This window comes from Crinia signifera, chromosome 5 (assembly GCF_055691185.1).
Source record: "Crinia signifera chromosome 5, ASM5569118v1, whole genome shotgun sequence".
NCBI lineage: Eukaryota > Metazoa > Chordata > Amphibia > Anura > Myobatrachidae > Crinia > Crinia signifera.
Window position 1 is genome coordinate 3,190,107 of NC_139221.1, and position 21,672 is coordinate 3,211,778.

At 47.1% G+C, this 21,672-nt stretch overlaps 1 protein-coding gene across 4 annotated transcripts in view; it reads left to right on the forward strand.

The window, feature by feature from the left end:
* SLC4A2 (solute carrier family 4 member 2) overlaps positions 1-21,293 on the forward strand; it is a 255,691-nt gene extending 234,398 nt beyond the window's left edge. For all 4 annotated transcript variants that reach the window (XM_083186515.1, XM_083186516.1, XM_083186514.1 and 1 more), the window contains exon 23: positions 11,043-21,293. In XM_083186515.1, the coding sequence (XP_083042641.1) occupies positions 11,043-11,123 (81 nt within the window). In that variant the 3' untranslated portion in view covers positions 11,124-21,293. The remainder of the gene's footprint in view (positions 1-11,042) is intronic.
* The last annotated feature ends 379 nt before the right edge of the window (positions 21,294-21,672 follow it).

Below are 21,672 nucleotides of genomic sequence, written 5' to 3' on the forward strand. Positions count from 1 at the left end.
TGTCAAAAGAGTTAGGAAAAACACACGAAAAAGGAAGCCATTGTGGTTTGCAAAAGAAGTAGCAAGTATTGTGAATGCAAAAAAGTTGGCCTTTAAGAAATTTAAGCAGACGCAGAAGAATGAGGACAAAGAGGTGTATCTTGTTAGACAGAAGGAGGCTAAGAAGGTAATCAGATGTGCAAAAGCACAGGCTGAAGAGAAAATGGCCCAATCAGTGGGTAAAGGGGGAAAAACTTTTTTTAGGTATATAAGTGAAAGGAGAAAAACAAAAAGTGGAATAATAAGACTAAAGACAGAGAGTGGAAGTTTTCTTGAGGGGGACAATGTAATAGCAGATAATATTAATAATTATTTCTGCTCAGTATTCACTGCTGAAAGAGAGTGGAAGGGGCCACAATTAAGTTGCAAGTATAGTCAGAAAACTGAGGGAGAAACAAGTACATTTACAGAGGAGAAAGTCCTCACAGAACTCTCAAAACTGAAAGTGGATAAATCAATGGGGCCAGATGGGATACATCCAAGGATACTAAAAGAGCTCAAAGGGGAGCTGGTAAAACCAATAACAGAATTATTCAACCAGTCACTAGCTACTGGAGTAATCCCAGAGGACTGGAAAACAGAAAATGTAGTCCCACTGCACAAAAGTGGAAGCAAAGAAGAGGTAAGCAACTATCGACCAGTGAGCCTTATGGGCCCCATACATCAGCAATTAATTGTGACAATTTTCAGATATGGAGATGATTGCCACAATTAATTTTAGATGTGTGGGCTCCCCCTTTTGGCAATCCCAATCACAATCGCCAATCGATTGCTTAATCAGGTTTTTAAACATGTTTAATAATCTGGTATTATCTGCAGATCTTTTTTAGATGTGTGGGCATTCCCAATTCGTTTTCTTCATCTATTTACATTATGAACAGCTGAAATGACAATCGATTGGGGCAATTTCCAGATATGAAGATGCAATCTTTAGATGGAAAAATCTGCCGATCACTGAAAAAATCTGTAATGTGTGGGCAAAGTCGGATAGATCTGAAAATCCATTTATCTGGCCAAAATATCCCAATATCTGAAAATCCATAAATTGTGATTGCTGATGTATGGGGCCCATTACATCAGTAGTAGGGAAATTGATGGAAACACTCTTAAAAGAAAGAGTTGTAGAATATCTCAAAACCAGCAATTTACAGGATCCAAAACAGCATGGGTTTACTGGGGGAAGATCATGTCAAACAAATCTTATTGACTTTTTTGACTGGGTGACTAAAGTAATAGATCAAGGTGGGGCTGTTGATGTAGCTTATCTAGACTTTAGTAAGGCTTTTGACACTGTCCCACATCGCAGACTGTTAAATAAACTTGAAAGCTTGGGATTGGATTCTAAGATAGTTGAATGGATAAGAGCATGGTTGCAGGACAGAAAACAGAGAGTTGTAGTAAACGGAGTACAGTCAAAGGAGGGAAAGGTTACAAGAGGAGTACCCCAGGGATCTGTACTTGGACCGGTGCTTTTTAATATCTTTATTGGTGATATTGCAAATGGAATTGAGGGTAAAATGTGCCTTTTTGCAGATGACACAAAGGTATGCAACAGGGTAGACACACCAGGAGGAGTAAAACAAATGATTGATGATCTAGGTAGATTAGAGGAATGGTCAAGAGCATGGCAACTACAGTTTAATGCCAAAAAATGCAAAATCATGCACTTGGGTTGCAAAAATCCAAACACTAAATATGAGGAAGAGAGGGATCTAGGTGTCACTATTTCAGGGGACTTAAAGGCAGGTAGGCAATGTAACAAAGCAATGAAGAAGGCAAGTCAGATGCTTGGTTGCATAGGGAGAGGTATCAGCAGTAGAAAGAAAAAAGTAATAATGCCACTGTATAGGTCATTGGTACGACCTCATCTAGAGTATTGTGTTCAGTTCTGGAGGCCATATCTCCAGAAGGATATAAATACATTAGAGACTGTACAAAGAAGAGCAACTAAAATGGTGCATGGCCTACATCACAAAACGTACCAGGAAAGACTAAAAGATCTTAATATGTATACTTTAGAGCAGAGAAGGGAAAGGGGGGACATGATAGAAACTTTCAAATATATCAAGGGCTTTAACAAGGTACAGGTGGGAGACATTCTTCACAGGAAGAGGAGCAGCAGAACACGATGACATGCACTGACACTAGAGGGAGGAAGGTACAGGTGGGAGACATTCTTCACAGGAAGAGGAGCAACAGAACACGAGGACATGCACTGACACTAGAGGGAGGAAGGTACAGGTGGGAGACATTCTTCACAGGCACTAGAGGGAGGAAGGTACAGGTGGGAGACATTCTTCACAGGAAGAGGAGCAGCAGAACACGAGGACATGCACTGACACTAGAGGGAGGAAGGTACAGGTGGGAGACATTAGTCACAGGAAGAGGAGCAGCAGAACACGAGGACATGCACTGACACTAGAGGGAGGAAGGTACAGGTGGGAGACATTCTTCACAGGAAGAGAAGCAACAGAACACGAGGACATGCACTGACACTAGGGGGAGGAAGGTACAGGTGGGAGACATTAGTCACAGGAAGAGGAGCAGCAGAACACGAGGACATGCACTGACACTAGAGGGAGGAAGGTACAGGTGGGAGACATTAGTCACAGGAAGAGGAGCAGCAGAACACGAGGACACGCACTGACACTAGGGGGAGGAAGGTACAGGTGGGAGACATTCTTCACAGGAAGAGGAGCAGCAGAACACGAGGACATGCACTGACACTAGGGGGAGGAAGATTCAGGGGAAATTTGAGGAATAATTACTTTACAGAAAGAGTAGTAGATAAGTGGAATAAACTCCCATCAGAGGTGGTAGAGGCAAATACAGTAGTACAATGTAAACATGCTTGGGATAGGCATATTGATATCCTTACAAAAAAATAAGGATCAAATATGGTTTGAGGTAACATGTTTAAAAAAGGGGCAGACTAGATGGGCCAAGTGGTTCTTATCTGCCGTCAGGACTGTGTAGGGGGAAAGTGACTCGCTGTGGCCGGCAGTAATGAGAACGGGCACAGGAGGAGGATGTAATCAGCCAGTGGCCCCACAAGGGCTGACCGTATGAAGGGAGGAGGTGGGAGGTCTGATCCGGAAATGCAGGGGGTGAGGGGATGAGTAGAAGCTGTAGGGAGGACTTTGTATGTGATGGGTTACATCTGTACTTGAGGTGAGTTGTTATATTTATATTTCCTCTGTAGGGTCCACAGTGCTCCACAGGCCTCACATTGGGGCGTGTTGGTAGGTTATACTTACAGTCCCAGCATGCTCTGGTCCACCTCTCGCACACCCTGCCCCCTGACCTCCTGCATTTAGTTTCTTTGTTGGTGCGGCTGGAGCCGGATGCCAGTTTTGAACAGGGGGCGCGGCGGTTACACACTGTTCGTGCCACTGTTCCTCCTACCCTGTCGGCACTGCAACACCAGTGCGTGTGCTGGTGCTTACAGCGGATGTCGGCAGGTAAGGCGTCTCGTCATATGAGGGGTGTTGCGCTATTGTAGTCCTTCCCTCCGGCTGTGGAGACCAGCCAGAGGGTGAGGGGTGCAGCTACAGGTTCGTCCCGCACTTCGCTAGACCACTGGGTGATACAGGCCGGCATTCCGGGGGTTGAAGTCAGCACAGGGCGGAGGTGGGCTCTCGGCCCTGCCCCCAGCCTAGGGCACAACTTCCTACTGCTTATCTCGGACCCCTCCCCCATATGGAGCACACGGAGCATGCTGGGCACTTGCAGAAGTTCTGTGGGAGCGCTGTCAGTACTACGTAGGGACCTCAGCATGTGGCCACCTTTGTGTAAGTATTGTCCCATATTATCGACCGCTTAGTGGCTCCACCGCCTCAGCCTTTTTTTGAGATTCCCTACCTATGTGTATATGCCACCCATGCTCCCACAGGATATGCCTCAGACTTTGCCTGCAGCCCAATCTGAGTTGTGTTCGCCGGCAGCCATAAAAGGGCGGTCCCCTCTGCGCAGATATCGGCGTCTTAGGCTTCTTCTGTCGAGGACGAGGAAGCTGCTGTCTCGCAGGAATTTATTTCGGAAGGAGGAGATTCTTCGGTCCAGGTGGGCATTTCAGCTTTGTTACAGGTGATTTGTGCCAATTTGCAAATTAGGGATGCGCCAGTCTGTTAGGACTGAATTCCCCCCGTGTGACGACATGACTGAGTGACACCAGGAAGTATGGCAGACTCCGAGCAGGCGGTTTATGGTTCCCAAGAAACTGGAATCCTTTTATCCTCTGCCGGGCGCAGAATGCGCTAAGTGGGAGGTGCCGTCCTGGGTAGATGCTCATGTCACACACTTCCGTGCGTCCACATGCCCGATTCCATCCCCGGTTTTCGTAAAAGCACCACGGACAGGAAACTAGAAACTAATCTTAAAACAGGGGCTGTTACTAGGCCAGTGTTCCCTGTAGCCTGGGCTGCGCTGGCTATCGACGCTTGGGCTAAGGCTTTAGGAGACATTAATGCCTCTGAGGAACCGTTGTCTTATGTGATGGACATTAAACATGCTGCAGCCTACTTGAGTGAGGCGAGAGTGGATATTATACAATTGGCTACATCTGTAGTATCACGCCGCACCCTCTGGTTACGCTCTTGGAAAGAGGATACCAATTCCAAAAAAGCTCTAGAAGACTTGCCTTATGCTGGAGAGCTTCATTTTGGGTCAGAGTTAGAGATGATTGTGGCCACCATAGCAGCCTCTAAGTCGGCATTCTTACCGTCTATTCCAGGGGTGGGGAACCTTTTTTGTGCCAAGGGCCGTTTGTATGGGGAAAAAAATCCTTTGGGGGCCATATATAAAAAACTCCTCTTACAAATTGTCCCGCTGCAGCCGTCCCACGCTCCGGCGGCTGCCGCTGAATAGGACTGACAGTCTCCGGCTGTTGCTGATTATGAGGAATCTCGCGAGAACTACCGATCTCTTGCGAGAATTCCCCAGTACTTGACTCCCGGCAAAGCCGCGGGGCGGGTGGGAGGGCCACTCAGACCGGCTACTCCTTTCGGACTGTCTGCATGCAGGGAAAAGCAAAAGGACAATCTTTTCCAAGACAGCAGGCATCTGGTATGAGTTCCAAACCAAAGCCTAAACAATCCTGGGCAGCTCGGCATCAGCCTCATAAGTCACCCAACAAGACCTCAGCCTGAAGCCTCGGGCATCACCTTGGGGGCTGTCAAGGCAGGAGGCCGTCTGCTTCAATTTGCGAATGTTTGATGCCAATCCACCACAGATACATGGGTTCTAGATGTTGTCTCTGGAGGGTACACCATCACCTTCTACAAATGGCCCCCAACTCAATTCTTTCACACAAATGTTCCTTCCGATCAAGGCTCGGGCGTTGCAGACAGCAGTCCTGCGGGGGTTTCTATGCCACTCTTCTCCTAGTATTGAAGCCCAACGGAATTATCATTTCAACCTGAAGGCCCTCAACAAATGTATTTGTGCACCCAAGTTTCACGTGGGTCTCTCTGATCCATAATCCTGGCTTTGGGGATTTTGTTTTTTTCTGGACATACAGGATTCCTACCTGCGTGTCCCTACAGCGCCGGCTCATCAGCAGTTTCTCTGGTTTATTCGTCTTCGGGTTTCATGGTACCCAAAGGGGACATTGGGGTTGTTGGCGGTTCAGAGGACCGTGGCACCAATCAGTGAAGCTTTCATGTTTCCCAGGATGCACGGCTCCTCTACCATATAACTCCGCCTCCATGCCTAGCAGTTTTTCTTGGCGCCACCAGGAAGCTGGAGCACCTTTATTTTCAGCAGGGATTGCCTCCCAAAGAAGTTTTTTTTGTTTTGTTTTACACTGTGCAGCGTTACCGCTGCTCGGCTGCCTGCACTGTCAGTCACACTGACAACAGCGTGGCAGCTCCATTCCCCTGCCGGTGACGACACTCCCCCTGGTCAAGAGGGGTATGTGGCGAGGTAGAGCCCGGCGCCTAGCACCGCCGGACACCGGTAACCTCAGTGTGGCCGGTGCACAGGGACAGGTAGCACTAAATCGATGTCCTGCTGCGCACCGGGGAGACGGCCCGCAGCAGCTGGGATGGACACTGCTGCTTGCGGCAGGGTCGCCACTAGACCACCAGGGCATTGAGCACAGGCTGGGTGTAATCACTCACTTTGCACAGGGCTCATTGGAACCAGGTGGGGGAAGAGCATCATACAGGGGAGGCTGTTCCAGCCCGTGGCTCCCTCCCCCGGCTTTGGGCATCAATTCACTACAGGTGTCTAGTCCTCAAGCTGATTGACAACCCTGCTCCTCTCTCAGAGACACTTGCAGCCAGACTCAGCAGCAGCAAGTCTCCAGGAGTGTGTGGGTTAGTCTCCCCTGTAAAACAGCCCTCAAGCTGATTGACAACCCTGCTCCTTTTCCAGGAGAGAAAAAAGATTTTAAAGCTAATTTATGCGCACATCTTACGATCGCAGATCTTTCTAGTGTGGGGGCACCTTTAGAGGTTTATCCTCTGTAGTCACATACTGCTGTGTTATCACTATAGGTCTTCCTATCAAGGCTATACCTATTGTGTATATTACCTCCTTGTTTGTCTGTTGTCAACGTGACTGCTAAACGGGGGTGCACCCCCTTGCTCTTATCCTGTCTGAGCAGGATGTTATCCAGGAGGGGTTATGTGTCAATTGCCCCCTGGCCAATCCTCTGCACCGGTGGCTTTACAGGAGCCTCCTTGGGCAGCCTTTCAGCATCTTCTAGGCACCTTAGTGGACCCCCTGTAATTACACCAGCGGTACAGGCCTCTCCACCATGGGTAGATACCCTGATGACCATGGTGCAGACCCTTGCACAGACATCGATGGCTATGCAGAAGTTACTGCCAACCACATCTGTCAGAAACCAGTTACCTAGTGTTTCTGCCCCATTACTCCCATTGTTAGATGATGACACTACGAGAGATGATGATGATGATGACAATGCTAATGGCGGTTACAGGGATCCCATACCAGAGTCAGGGACACCTGTATTACAAGCAGATATGGCAGATGTACCAGCCCTTATTGCTCTTATCTGACACAGATGAGCCTGTGCCGGTGGCAATGCCCAGGGCTGTTTTAAAAAAACAAAAGGTTATCAAAGCCCAATTCGCACATTCGTACCACATAATGGAGATCCGTACTGACCAATGGGAGGCTTTGGGAAAGAAATCCTCTATTTCTAAGAGAGTACTAGCCAGGAACCCCTAGCCACCAGAGGATTGCAAATAATGGGAGACTCTTCCACCGGTAGATTCCCATGTTACACGACCGGTTAACCATCTGTCCTCCCTGTTACCACAGGATCTTCTGTAAAGGACCCTACGGATAGGCGTTTAGAGCACTCTCTTAAAGCCATCTTTTCCCTCACCGGAGCGGTCCAAAGACCTACTGTGGCTGCGACCTGGGCCGCAAAAAGGCTCTTCAGCCATGGCTCCAGTTCGTGCAAGACGAATTACCCATTGATGCATCAGAAGGTGTAAGACTATGCGTGTCTCATATTAAGAAGGCAGCAATATATATAATGGAGGCATTGGCTGACGCAGGAGTCCTAGCCTCAAAGGCATCTGCAAACTGTATTGGCACGCCGTATCCTGTGGCTACGGCCCTGAAAGGATGACCTAGAGTCTAAAAACACACTAGAAATGCTACACTTTAAGGGGGATGTTTTGTTTGGGGATGAGCTCAATAAAATTGTAGCCTCCCAGTCAGTGGCTATGACTGCATGCCTTCCCTCAGCTCTCCCTCAGAGACAAAAAACTATTCTGTACCTTTTCGGTCCTTTCGTCCCCAAGGTAAAGCGAGATGTCAATCCTTTCCTCGCACCTCAACCACTGCCAAGCCAACCAAGTCTAGGCCCAAACAAGCCTGGGCCTCTAGACATCCCCCAGTCAAGCCAGGTAAACCTGCAGCATGACAGGATGGTCCTCCCGCAGGGGGGGCCTCAAAGTGGGAGTCAGACTTCTACACTTCACACAGCAGTGGCTCACCACATCGGAGGATTTGCCTGGGTGAGAGAAGTCGTGTCAAGGGGATACTCCATCTCGTTCAAAATAACCCCTCCACAAAAGTTCTTTTGTACAGGCCTCCCTCCCAATCCGCAAAAAGCGGAACAATAAGTGCAAATATTGGCCTCCCTGTTGCGCTCTCACAGGTCATTATACAAGTCCTCCAACACCAGCGAGAGAGAGGTTTTTACTCCACCATGTTTCTAGTCCCAAAACCAAATGGACTTTCAGGCCAATACTAAATTTAAAGGCACTCAACAAATGTGTCAGGGTGCCAAAATTCAGTGAGGACAATATTCTAGCATTAGAATCGGGAGATTACATGGTCTCTCTGGATGTACGGGATGCCCCCATCCTTCCTTCACACCAGAGGTTTCTCCGGTTTGCTATCCTGTCCCGCCATTTTCAGTTCCAAGCCCTTCCATTCGGCTTGGCCACTGCCCCTCGGGTGTTTACCAAGGTGATGGCAGTAATGCGGCATATCTGCATCTCAAGGGGATCAGAATATTTCCTTACCTGGGTGATTTGCTCCTCACAGCAAAATCACTGATAGTGCTATTAGCACATTTACAAACAACGATTGCTGTTCTCCAACAGCTCGGTTGGCTCCTCAATTGGGAGAAGTCCTCTCTCACTCCGTCACCTCAGATGCGGCACCTAGGTGCTTGTCTAGACTCCCAGACACAGAGATTGTTCCTACCAGGGGACAAGTGTCAATCTCTCCAACAAAGGATACGCCTCTTCTTACAGAGTCCCAGAGTATCCATAATCTGGCAATGCAAATCCTGGGTCTAATAGTGTCAGCATTCGAGATGGTCAAGTGGGCGCAATTTCACTGCCGCTGCTGCCTCCAACGTCTGATCCTTCAGAAATGGGACGGACAACATCAGCGCATAAGGACCATGTTCATGGCACTGACTCCAGAGGTTCGGATATCACTCCAGTGGTGGCTACAAATGCCTCACCTGAACTAGGGACGTCCTTTCTGGTTCACAGATTGGATTCTCCTCACTACCAACGTCAGCCTACGAGGGCACGGTGTTGGAGGTGGTACCTTTCACCCAGAGCCAGGCAAAGTGGAGGCTATAACCAAGTGGCCTACCCCCACAACTAAAAAACAGGTAATGTCATTTCTAGGTAATGCAGGGTACTACCGAAAATGTGTACCCCACTACAGCACACTAGGAAAACCCCTGATAGATTTAAACAAAAAGAAGTTGCCCCCGGTGGTCAATTGGACAGAGGAATGTGAGGGGGCATTTTTGGCGCTGAAGTCTGCATTAGCTGAGTCACCTGTGCTGCAGGCCCCAGATTTCAGACTGACGCCTCCAATTATGAGCTAGGTGCTGTGCTCAGCCAGGTCAATGAGCAAGGAGAGGAGCATCCCGTCCTGTTCTTAAGTAAGAAATTGCTCCCCAGAGAAGTGGCCTATGTCACTGTTGAAAATAAATGTTTGGCGATTGTGTGGGCTCTCCAAAAACTCCAGCCATATCTGTACGGACCAGATTTCACAGATCCTATCGGGTCATAGTATTTCTCAATAGAGTTTCAGGAGATATCGGGAAACTCTTAAGATGGAGTCTCAAGTTGCAACAGTACAAATTTAGCACCTAACACCGAAAGGTTGATCACCACAGCAATGTGGATGGACTCTTGTGGCAAGGTGAACCGGTAGTCAGTGGCGCACTGATCTGACAGTGAGGTGGCTCACCGCCCTTGTGCCCCATTTTGAATGGGGAGATGTTCTGATCCATCCCATAATCGGATCTCAGATATGATATGTGGGATAAAACGTTATTTCCTGTGAACTGCCCTTTCCCTCTGCTAGATAGTAAATAGTGCGGACATAACCCCAGATGGGGGAAGTGGGGGGGGGGGGATTAATGTTCAGTGAACAAACAAACCAGTAGTCATAAGAGTCCAATTGCACCATTACGTAGAATGGAATTTCTCACTGGACTAATACTCTGCCAGGACAGAATGACAAGTACTTGGGAATGAGGGGGGCTGATTAAAGTGTCCAGCATTGAAGGAAGGTGGGAGACGAGGGGAGCTGCAGTCAGGTATAACAACCCTTCACCCTCCAGGATCGGGAATCCGCTATTCCTGCTGGAGATGCACCGTACTTCCCCAAGGCAGACTGCTATACTTGTATGTAAATTAGGCTTCTGAATCATTATCTCCATACTCTGTGTATTCTTACAATATACTTGATCCTAGTCCTGGTCCTGTGCTTCTTACCAACCACGGCCTCGTGTTACTGAGCTTTTCTCTATTGCATTGTGGGTTCAGGAAAGAGCAAAAGGGTATCTTGCGGGCAAAACCCTAAATTAGACAATTGATGGAGGCAATCACGATGTATGTATAACCCCGCGTGTCCAAACTGACACCCACATTACAGGCCGTACCTCTCAGATTGACCAGTAGGTCCATCACAGTGGTGATCAAGTGGAAGGGCAGAACACCAGCCATCAGCTGTGTTTGAAAAATGACAGTTAGGAGTTTATTGGCTGGTATGTCATCACAGGTAACAGGTGAGATGATAGATCTGTATACACCAATGGTGGGGAAGTGTACAGAATAATCGCCATGGAGACCTATATATACTGATAGGGGTAGGTACACTACTGGAGACCTATATATACTGATAGGGGTAGGTACACTACTGGAGACCTATATATACTGATAGGGGTAGGTACACTACTGGAGACCTATATATACTGATAGGGGTAGGTACACTACTGGAGACCTATATATACTGATAGGGGTAGGTACACTACTGGAGACCTATATATACTGATAGGGGTAGGTACACTACTGGAGACCTATATATACTGATAGGGGTAGGTACACTACTGGAGACCTATATATACTGATAGGGGTAGGTACACTACTGGAGACCTATATATACTGATAGAGGTAGGTACACTACTGGAGACCTATATATACTGATAGGGGTAGGTACACTACTGGATGCTCTGTAACTAATATTTATTCCTCTCTTCACAGTTGGATGCTGATGGGGTGCAGCCAATCCTGAATGAGCAGGAGGGTGTTGATGAGTACAATGAGATGCCTATGCCAGTGTAAAAGCCGAATTCCCTGTGCCTTGGACAGAACTACGGATAACTGTGACATTCTTGGCCAGCCTTCATGTTCTAGATGTTAATTCTGGAAGCAGAGGCTTCACCTGTCTGCAATCACATGTATAGGTGTTATAGGGAATGGGTTATGCTCCTCGGGGGCGGAGCTCAATAAGGAAGAATATTGTTTCTGGTGGTTACAGATCTCCAGGATGCACAATCTTATTGTGAATAACAAGAACAGCGGGCCCCTCAGGGGTGATCCTGTTACCCAGGAAGAAACTGACAAATTGTGCCACCTCCCCAGAGTACAAGATTGGACCTCTGACTTCCTAATGAGAGACATGGACTGTATTCCAATCACTGGGGTGCTTAGTCTGGCTGTGCCGGTTATCATGAAGTGTTTGCCGTGTGCAGCGTTATATTTATAGTTTATATTTAAAATTATTTTTGTTGTAAAAACTAACCTAATTATGTAAATGTCAGCAGCATTCGTATTCTACAGTGCTATAAACCAGAGACGTCATCAGATATTATCCCATGATGTACCGCAGCATTATTATACAGTGCTGTGAGACAGACAAGCTGCTATTGTGCCATAGATGGGACTGCAGCATTATTATACAGTGCTGTGAGACAGACAAGCTGCTATTGTGCCATAGATGGACTGCAGCATTATTATACAGTGCTGTGAGACAGAGAAGTCAGCAGCTATTATACCATAGATGTACCACAGCATTATTATACAGTGCTGTGAGATAGGCCGGCTATTATCCCATAGATGGACTGCAGCATTATTATACAGTGCTGTGAGACAGACAAGCTGCTATTGTGCCATAGATGGACTGCATCATTATTATACAGTGCTGTGAGATAGGCCGGCTATTATCCCATAGATGGACTGCAGCATTATTATACAGTGCTGTGAGCCAGAGAAGTCAGCAGCTATTATCCCATAGATGTACCATAGCATTATCATACAGTGCTGTGAGATAGGCCGGCTATTATCCCATAGATGGACTGCAGCATTATTATACAGTGCTGTGAGCCAGAGAAGTCAGCAGCTATTATCCCATGATGTACCGCAGCATTATTATACAGTGCTGTGAGACAGACAAGCTGCTATTGTGCCATAGATGGACTGCAGCATTATTATACAGTGCTGTGAGCCAGAGAAGTCAGCAGCTATTATCCCATAGATGTACCACAGCATTATTGTACAGTGCTGTGAGTTAGGCCGGCTATTATTCCATAGATGTACCGCAGCATTATTATACGGTGCTATGAGCCAGATAAGCTGCTAATATCCCGTACCGCAGCATTATTATACAGTGCTGTGAGCCAGAGAAGCCAGCAGCTATTATCCCATAGACATACAGCAGCATTATTATATAGTGCTGTTAGACAGATAAACCAGCAGCTATTATCCCATAGACGTACCGCAGCATTATTATACAGTGCTGTTAGACAGACAAACCAGCAGCTATTATCCCATAGACGTACAGGAGCATTATTATACAGTGCTGTGAGCTAGAGAAGCCAGGAGCTATTATCCCATAGACGTACCGCAGCATTATTATACAGTGCTGTTAGATAAACCAGCAGCTATTATCCCATAGACGTACCGCAGCATTATTATACAGGGCTGTTAGATAAACCAGCAGCTATTATCCCATAGACGTACAGCAGCATTATTATACAGTGCTGTGAGCCAGATAAACCAGCAGCTATTATCCCATAGACGTACATCAGCAATATTATACAGTGCTGTTAGACAGATAAACCAGCAGCTATTATCCCATAGACGTACAGCAGCATTATTATACAGTGCTGTGAGCCAGATAAACCAGCAGCTATTATCCCATAGACGTACAGCAGCATTATTATACAGTGCTGTTAGACCGATAAACCAGCAGCTATTATCCCATAGACGTACAGCAGCATTATTATACAGTGCTGTTAGACAGATAAACCAGCAGCTATTATCCCATAGACGTACAGCAGCATTATTATACAGTGCTGTTAGACAGATAAACCAGCCGCTATTATCCCATAGACGTACAGCAGCATTATTATACAGTGCTGTTAGACCGATAAACCAGCAGCTATTATCCCATAGACGTACAGCAGCATTATTATACAGTGCTGTTAGACAGATAAACCAGCCGCTATTATCCCATAGACGTACAGCAGCAATATTATACAGTGCTGTTAGACAGATAAACCAGCCGCTTTTATCCCATAGACGTACAGCAGCAATATTATACAGTGCTGGTTATGCTCCTCGGGGGCGGAGCTCAATAAGGAAGAATATTGTTTCTGGTGGTTGCAGATCTCCAGGATGCACAATCTTATTGTGAATAACAAGAACAGCGGGCCCCTCAGGGGTGATCCTGTTACCCAGGAAGAAACTGACAAATTGTGCCACCTCCCCAGAGTACAAGATTGGACCTCTGACTTCCTAATGAGAGACATGGACTGTATTCCAATCACTGGGGTGCTTAGTCTGGCTGTGCCGGTTATCATGAAGTGTTTGCCGTGTGCAGCGTTATATTTATAGTTTATATTTAAAATTATTTTTGTTGTAAAAACTAACCTAATTATGTAAATGTCAGCAGCATTCGTATTCTACAGTGCTATAAACCAGAGACGTCATCAGATATTATCCCATGATGTACCGCAGCATTATTATACAGTGCTGTGAGACAGACAAGCTGCTATTGTGCCATAGATGGACTGCAGCATTATTATACAGTGCTGTGAGACAGACAAGCTGCTATTGTGCCATAGATAGACTGCAGCATTATTATACAGTGCTGTGAGACAGACAAGCTGCTATTGTGCCATAGATGGACTGCAGCATTATTATACAGTGCTGTGAGACAGACAAGCTGCTATTGTGCCATAGATGGACTGCAGCATTATTATACAGTGCTGTGAGCCAGAGAAGTCAGCAGCTATTATCCCATAGATGTACCACAGCATTATTATACAGTGCTGTGAGATAGGCCGGCTATTATCCCATAGATGGACTGCAGCATTATTATACGGTGCTGTGAGCCAGAGAAGTCAGCAGCTATTATCCCATAGATGGACCGCAGCATTATTATACGGTGCTATGAGCCAGATAAGCTGCTAATATCCCATAGACGTACAGCAGCATTATTATACAGTGCTGTTAGACCGATAAACCAGCAGCTATTATCCCATAGACGTACAGCAGCATTATTATACAGTGCTGTTAGACCGATAAACCAGCAGCTATTATCCCATAGACGTACAGCAGCATTATTATACAGTGCTGTGAGACAGATAAACCAGCAGTTATTATCCCATAGACGTACAGCAGCATTATTATACAGTGCTGTTAGACCGATAAACCAGCAGCTATTATCCCATAGACGTACAGCAGCATTATTATACAGTGCTGTTAGACAGATAAACCAGCAGCTATTATCCCATAGACGTACAGCAGCATTATTATACAGTGCTGTTAGACCGATAAACCAGCGGCTATTATCCCATAGACGTACAGCAGCATTATTATACAGTGCTGTGAGACAGATAAACCAGCAGCTATTATCCCATAGACGTACAGCAGCAATATTATACAGTGCTGTTAGACAGATAAGCCAGCAGCTATTATCCCATAGACGTACAGCAGCATTATTATACAGTGCTGTTAGATAAACCAGCAGCTATTATCCCATAAATGTACAGCAGCATTATTATACAGTGCTGTGAGCCAGATAAACCAGCAGCTATTATCCCATAGAAGTACAGCAGCATTATTATACAGTGCTGTGAGCCAGATAAACCAGCAGCTATTATCCCATAGACGTACAGCAGCATTATTATACAGTGCTGTTATACAGATAAACCAGCTGCTATTATCCCATAGACGTACAGCAGCATTATTATACAGGGCTGTTAGATAAACCAGCAGCTATTATCCCATAGACGTACAGCAGCATTATTATACAGTGCTGTGAGCCAGATAAACCAGCAGCTATTATCCCATAGAAGTACAGCAGCATTATTATACAGTGCTGTTAGACAGATAAACCAGCAGCTATTATCCCATAGATGTACAGCAGCATTATAATACAGTGCTGTTAGACAGATAAACCAGCCGCTATTATCCCATAGACGTACAGCAGCATTATTATACAGTGCTGTTAGACAGATAATCCAGCAGCTATTATCCCATAAACGTACAGCAGCATTATTATACAGTGCTGTTAGACAGATAAACCAGCCGCTATTATCCCATAGACGTACAGCAGCATTATTATACAGAGCTGTTAGACAGATAAACCAGCAGCTATTATCCCACTTGGAGATGTCAAAAAAGTTCAATTTGCCTTAATTGATGATCTGAAAAAAGATTGACGATCTGGGAAACAGATGACAGAGTAACAACTCCACACCTGATTTCATTGCTGTCATTGAGTATGAATGACACATTCTAACATTATGGTGGAGGCGTTAAACAATTAGGAATAATTGGGGATATACATATAACATATATTACACATTGTATACGCGCGCACTACACACACATATATGTAGCACACCTCTTACACATTGGACAGACACATACGAACCACCAGTGACCCTCCTATACTACAGACCACATCGGTGACCCTCCTATACTACAGACCACATCGGTGACCCTCCTATACTACAGACCACACCGGTGACCCTCCTATACTACAGACCACACCGGTGACCCTCCTATACTACAGACCACACCGGTGACCCTCCTATACTACAGACCACACCGGTGACCCTCCTATACTACAGACCACACCGGTGACCCTCCTATACTACAGACCACACCGGTGACCCTCCTATACTACAGACCACACCGGTGACCCTCCTATACTACAGACCACACCGGTGACCCTCCTATACTACAGACCACACCGGTGACCCTCCTATATTACAGACCTCACCGGTGACCCTCCTATACTACAGACCATATCGGTGACCCTCCTATACTACAGACCACACCGGTGACCCTCCTATACTACAGACCACACCGGTGACCCTCCTATACTACAGACCACACCGGTGACCCTCCTATATTACAGACCGCACCGGTGACCCTCCTATACTACAGACCGCACCGGTGACCACATACTACAGACCGCACCGGTGACCCAGCTATACTACAGACCGCATTGGTGACCCTCCTATACTACAGACCGCACCGGTGACCCTCCTATACTGTAGACAGCATTATTGACTGCTATATAATACACACCGCATCAATGACCGCAATATACTGCAGACTGTGTAAGTAGCTGCTATAGACCACAGACACCATTAGTGACCCCTATTTACTACAAACCTTATTAATGATCCCCATGTACTACAGACCGCACAGGTGACCCTCCTATACTACAGACCGCACCGGTGACCCTCCTATACTACAGACCGCACCGGTGACCCTCCTATACTACAGACCACACCGGTGACCCTCCTATATTACAGACCACACCGGTGACCCTCCTATATTACAGACCGCACCGGTGACCCTCCTATACTACAGACCGCACCGGTGACCCTCCTATACTACAGACCACACCGGTGACCCTCCTATATTACAGACCGCACCGGTGACCCTCCTATACTTCAGACCGCACCGGTGACCCTCCTATACTACAGACCGCACCGGTGACCCTCCTATGTTACAGACCGCACCGGTGACCCTCCTATATTACAGACCGCACCGGTGACCCTCCTATATTACAGACCGCACCGGTGACCCTCCTATACTACAGACCGCACCGGTGACCCTCCCATACTGCAGACAGCATCAGTGACCACATACTACAGGCAGCATCAGTGACCACATACTACAGACCGCACCGGTGACCCTCCTTTATTACAGACCGCACCGGTGACCCTCCTTTATTACAGACCGCACCGGTGACCCTCCTTTATTACAGACCGCACCGGTGACCCTCCTATATTACAGACCACACCGGTGACCCTCCTATATTACAGACCGCACCGGAGACCCTCCTATATTACAGACTGCACCGGTGACCCTCCTATACTACAGACCGCATCGGTGACCCTCCTATACTACAGACAGCATCAGTGACCACATACAGTACTACAGACCACACCGGTGACCCTCCTATATTCCAGACCGCACCGGTGACCCTCCTATATTACAGACCGCACCGGTGACCCTCCTATATTACAGACCGCACCGGTGACCCTCCTATATTACAGACCGCACCGGTGACCCTCCTATATTACAGACCGCACCGGTGACCCTCCTATATTACAGACCGCACCGGTGACCCTCCTATACTACAGACCGCATCGGTGACCCTCCTATACTACAGACAGCATCAGTGACCACATACAGTACTACAGACCACACCGGTGACCCTCCTATATTACAGACCGCACCGGTGACCCTCCTATATTACAGACCACACCGGTGACCCTCCTATATTGCAGACCGCACTGGTGACCCTCCTGTATTACAGACCGCACCGGTGACCCTCCTATATTACAGACCGCACCGGTGACCCTCCTATATTACAGACCACATTGCTGACCCTCCTATATTACAGACCGCACCGGTGACCCTCCTATACTACAGACCGCACCGGTGACCCTCCTATACTACAGACCGCACCGGTGACCCTCCTATATTCCAGACCGCACCGGTGACCCTCCTATATTCCAGACCGCACCGGTGACCCTCCTATATTCCAGACCGCACCGGTGACCCTCCTATATTCCAGACCGCACCGGTGACCCTCCTATATTACAGACCGCACCGGTGACCCTCCTATATTACAGACCACATTGCTGACCCTCCTATATTACAGACCGCACCGGTGACCCTCCTATATTACAGACCACACCGGTGACCCTCCTATATTACAGACTGCACCGGTGACCCTCCTATACTACTGACAGCATCGGTGACCACATACTACAGACCGCACCGGTGACCCTCCTATATTACAGACTGCACCGGTGACCCTCCTATATTACAGACTGCACCGGTGACCCTCCTATACTACTGACAGCATCGGTGACCACATACTACAGACCGCACCGGTGACCCTCCTATATTACAGACTGCACCGGTGACCCTCCTATATTACAGACTGCACCGGTGACCCTCCTATGCTACTGACAGCATCGGTGACCACATACTACAGACCGCACCGGTGACCCTCCTATATTACAGACTGCACCGGTGACCCTCCTATATTACAGACCGCACCGGTGACCCTCCTATATTACAGACCGCACCGGTGACCCTCCCATACTGCAGACCGCACCGGTGACCCTCCTATATTACAGACCGCACCGGTGACCCTCCTATATTACAGACTGCACCGGTGACCCTCCTATACTACTGACAGCATCGGTGACCACATACTACAGACCGCACCGGTGACCCTCCTATATTACAGACTGCACCGGTGACCCTCCTATATTACAGACCGCACCGGTGACCCTCCTATATTACAGACCGCACCGGTGACCCTCCCATACTGCAGACCGCACCGGTGACCCTCCTATACTACAGACCACACCGGTGACCCTCCTATACTACAGACCGCACCGGTGACCCTCCTATACTACAGACTGCACCGGTGACCCTCCTATACTACAGACCACACCGGTGACCCTCCTATACTACAGACCACACCGGTGACCCTCCTATACTACAGACCACACCGGTGACCCTCCTATACTACAGACCACACCGGTGACCCTCCTATACTACAGACCGCACCGGTGACCCTCCTATACTACAGACTGCACCAGTGACCCTCCGATACTACAGACCACACCGGTGACCCTCCTATACTACAGACTGCTTTACACTCCCATCTTAATCCTAATTATCCCCATTACAACATTAAAATTTTACCGAAGCCAAGGATGCCGCAGTGAGTGAGTGAGACAGATGGGAGGCTAGGGCCACACCCTGAGAGGGGATAGAAGTGCAGTTCTTCATCCCACAGCTGGTGCTGGCATCACCCGGTCATATCAAGAGTCATATGACTGCTGTATATTGGGAGCACTGCGCTGCGCATAAGACTGCTGTATATTGGGAGCACTGCGCTGTGCATATGACTGCTGTATATTAGGAGCATTGCATTGTGTATATGCCACTGCTGTATACCCGAGAGCACTGCATTGGGTATATGCTACTGCTGTATACTGAGAGCACTGCATTGGGTATATGCCACTGCTGTATACTGAGAGCACATAATTGGGTATAGGACACTGCTGTATACTGAGAGCACTGTACTGAGTATATTACACTAAATATAATGAGAACACTGCATTGGGTATATGACACTGCTGTATACTGGGAGCACTGCATTGTGTATGTGACACTGCTGTATACGGGGAGCACTGCATTGTGTCTACAATACTGCTGTATACTGACAGCACTGCATTGTGTATATGACACTGCTGTATAATGAGAGCACTGCATTGGGTATGTGGCACTGCTGTATACGGAGACCACTGCACTGTGTATATGACACTGCTGTATACTGGGAGCACTGCATTGTGTATATGACACTGCTGTATACTGAGACCACTGCACTGTGTATATGACACTGCTGTATACTGAGACCACTGCACTGTGTATATGACACTGCTGTATACTGAGAGCACTGCATTGTGTATATGATACTGCTGTATAATGAGAGCACTGTATTGTGTATATGACACTGCTGTATATGGGGAGCACTGCACTGTGTATATGACACTGCTGTATACTGGAAGCACTGCACTGTGTATATGACACTGCTGTATACTGAGAGCACTGCATTGGGTATATGACACTGCTGTATACTAAGAGCACTGCACTGTGTATATGACACTACTGTATAATGAGAACACTGCATTGTGTATATGACACTTCTGTATACTGGGAGCACTGCATTGTGTAAGTGACACTGCTGTATACGGGGAGCACTGCATTGTGTCTACAATACTGCTGTATACTGAGAGCACTGCATTGGGTATGTGACACTGCTGTATATGGAGACCACTGCACTGTGTATATGACACTGCTGTATACTGGGAGCACTGCACTGTGTATATGACACTGCTGTATACTGGGAGCACTGCACTGTGTATATGACACTGCTGTATACTGAGACCACTGCACTGTGTATATGACACTGCTGTATACTTCAAACACTGCACTGTGTATATGACACTGCTGTATACTGAGAGCACTGCATTGTGTATATGACACTGCTGTATACTGCGAACACTGCACTGTGTATATGACACTGCTGTATAATGAGAGCACTGTATTGTGTATATGACACTGCTGTATACTGGGAGCACTGCATTGTGTATATGACACTGCTGTATACTGAGACCACTGCACTGAATTTTCCATCAGACTAGTTTGAGCACTGCATTGTGTATATGACACTGCTGTATACTGAGAGCACTGCACTGTGTATATGACACTGCTGTATACTGAGACCACTGCATTGTGTATATGACACTGCTGTATACTGAGAGCACTGCATTGTGTATATGACACTGCTGTATAATGAGAGCACTGTATTGTGTATATGACACTGCTGTATACTGGAAGCACTGCATTGTGTATATGACACTGCTGTATAATGAGAGCACTGTATTGTGTATATGACACTGCTGTATACTGGAAGCACTGCATTGTGTATATGACACTGCTGTATACTGAGAGCACTGCATTGTGTATATGACACTGCTGTATAATGAGAGCACTGTATTGTGTATATGACACTGCTGTATACTGGGAGCACTGCATTGTGTATATGGCACTGCTGTATACTGAGAGCACTGTATATGACACTGCTGTATACTGGAAGCACTGCATTGTGTATATGGCACTGCTGTATAATGAGAGCACTGCACTGAATTTTCCATCAGACTAGTTGGAGCATTGTGCTAGTAGAGTATAGGAGGCAGGAGGCACTGTAAGTGACTGTACTCATGTGAGATGCCTCCACCCCGGTGTCTCCTTTTCCCCTAATCCTATTGGCTCTATCACTACGCTGCCTCTTGATGATTTCCCAGCCAGACCACAAGCAATATGAGATTGTGCTTTTATTTTATTTAAATGGATTATTTAATAGTAGAATGAATAAAAAGTTTAATAAACATGGCAGCCGTGAGGTCTCCTTGTGTTCTGCTGTAAACATGACTTGTCCTGAACTCTGGAGCTGTGCGTCTGTACTGTGGCCAGTCATTGTCCGAAACGTCTGACCATGGACTGACCATTGCAAATACCCAGAGATGTAGTGTTACAACCTTTTTTCCCTATTTTTATTGGTGAGTGCCCTTATTGGGATCCTATACATGAACTGTGTTACCTTATTGTAGCACCTCTATGATGACATAATTTAGCTGTGAGAGAAGACTTTTTCTGTTATATCTCTTATATATTTAGCCAGATCTGTCACTCAAGTGTGTGTATATCGCTGGGCGGAGTCATATTGAAACTCCACCCAGCGTTATACACACAGATCTGGGCTATATAGGAG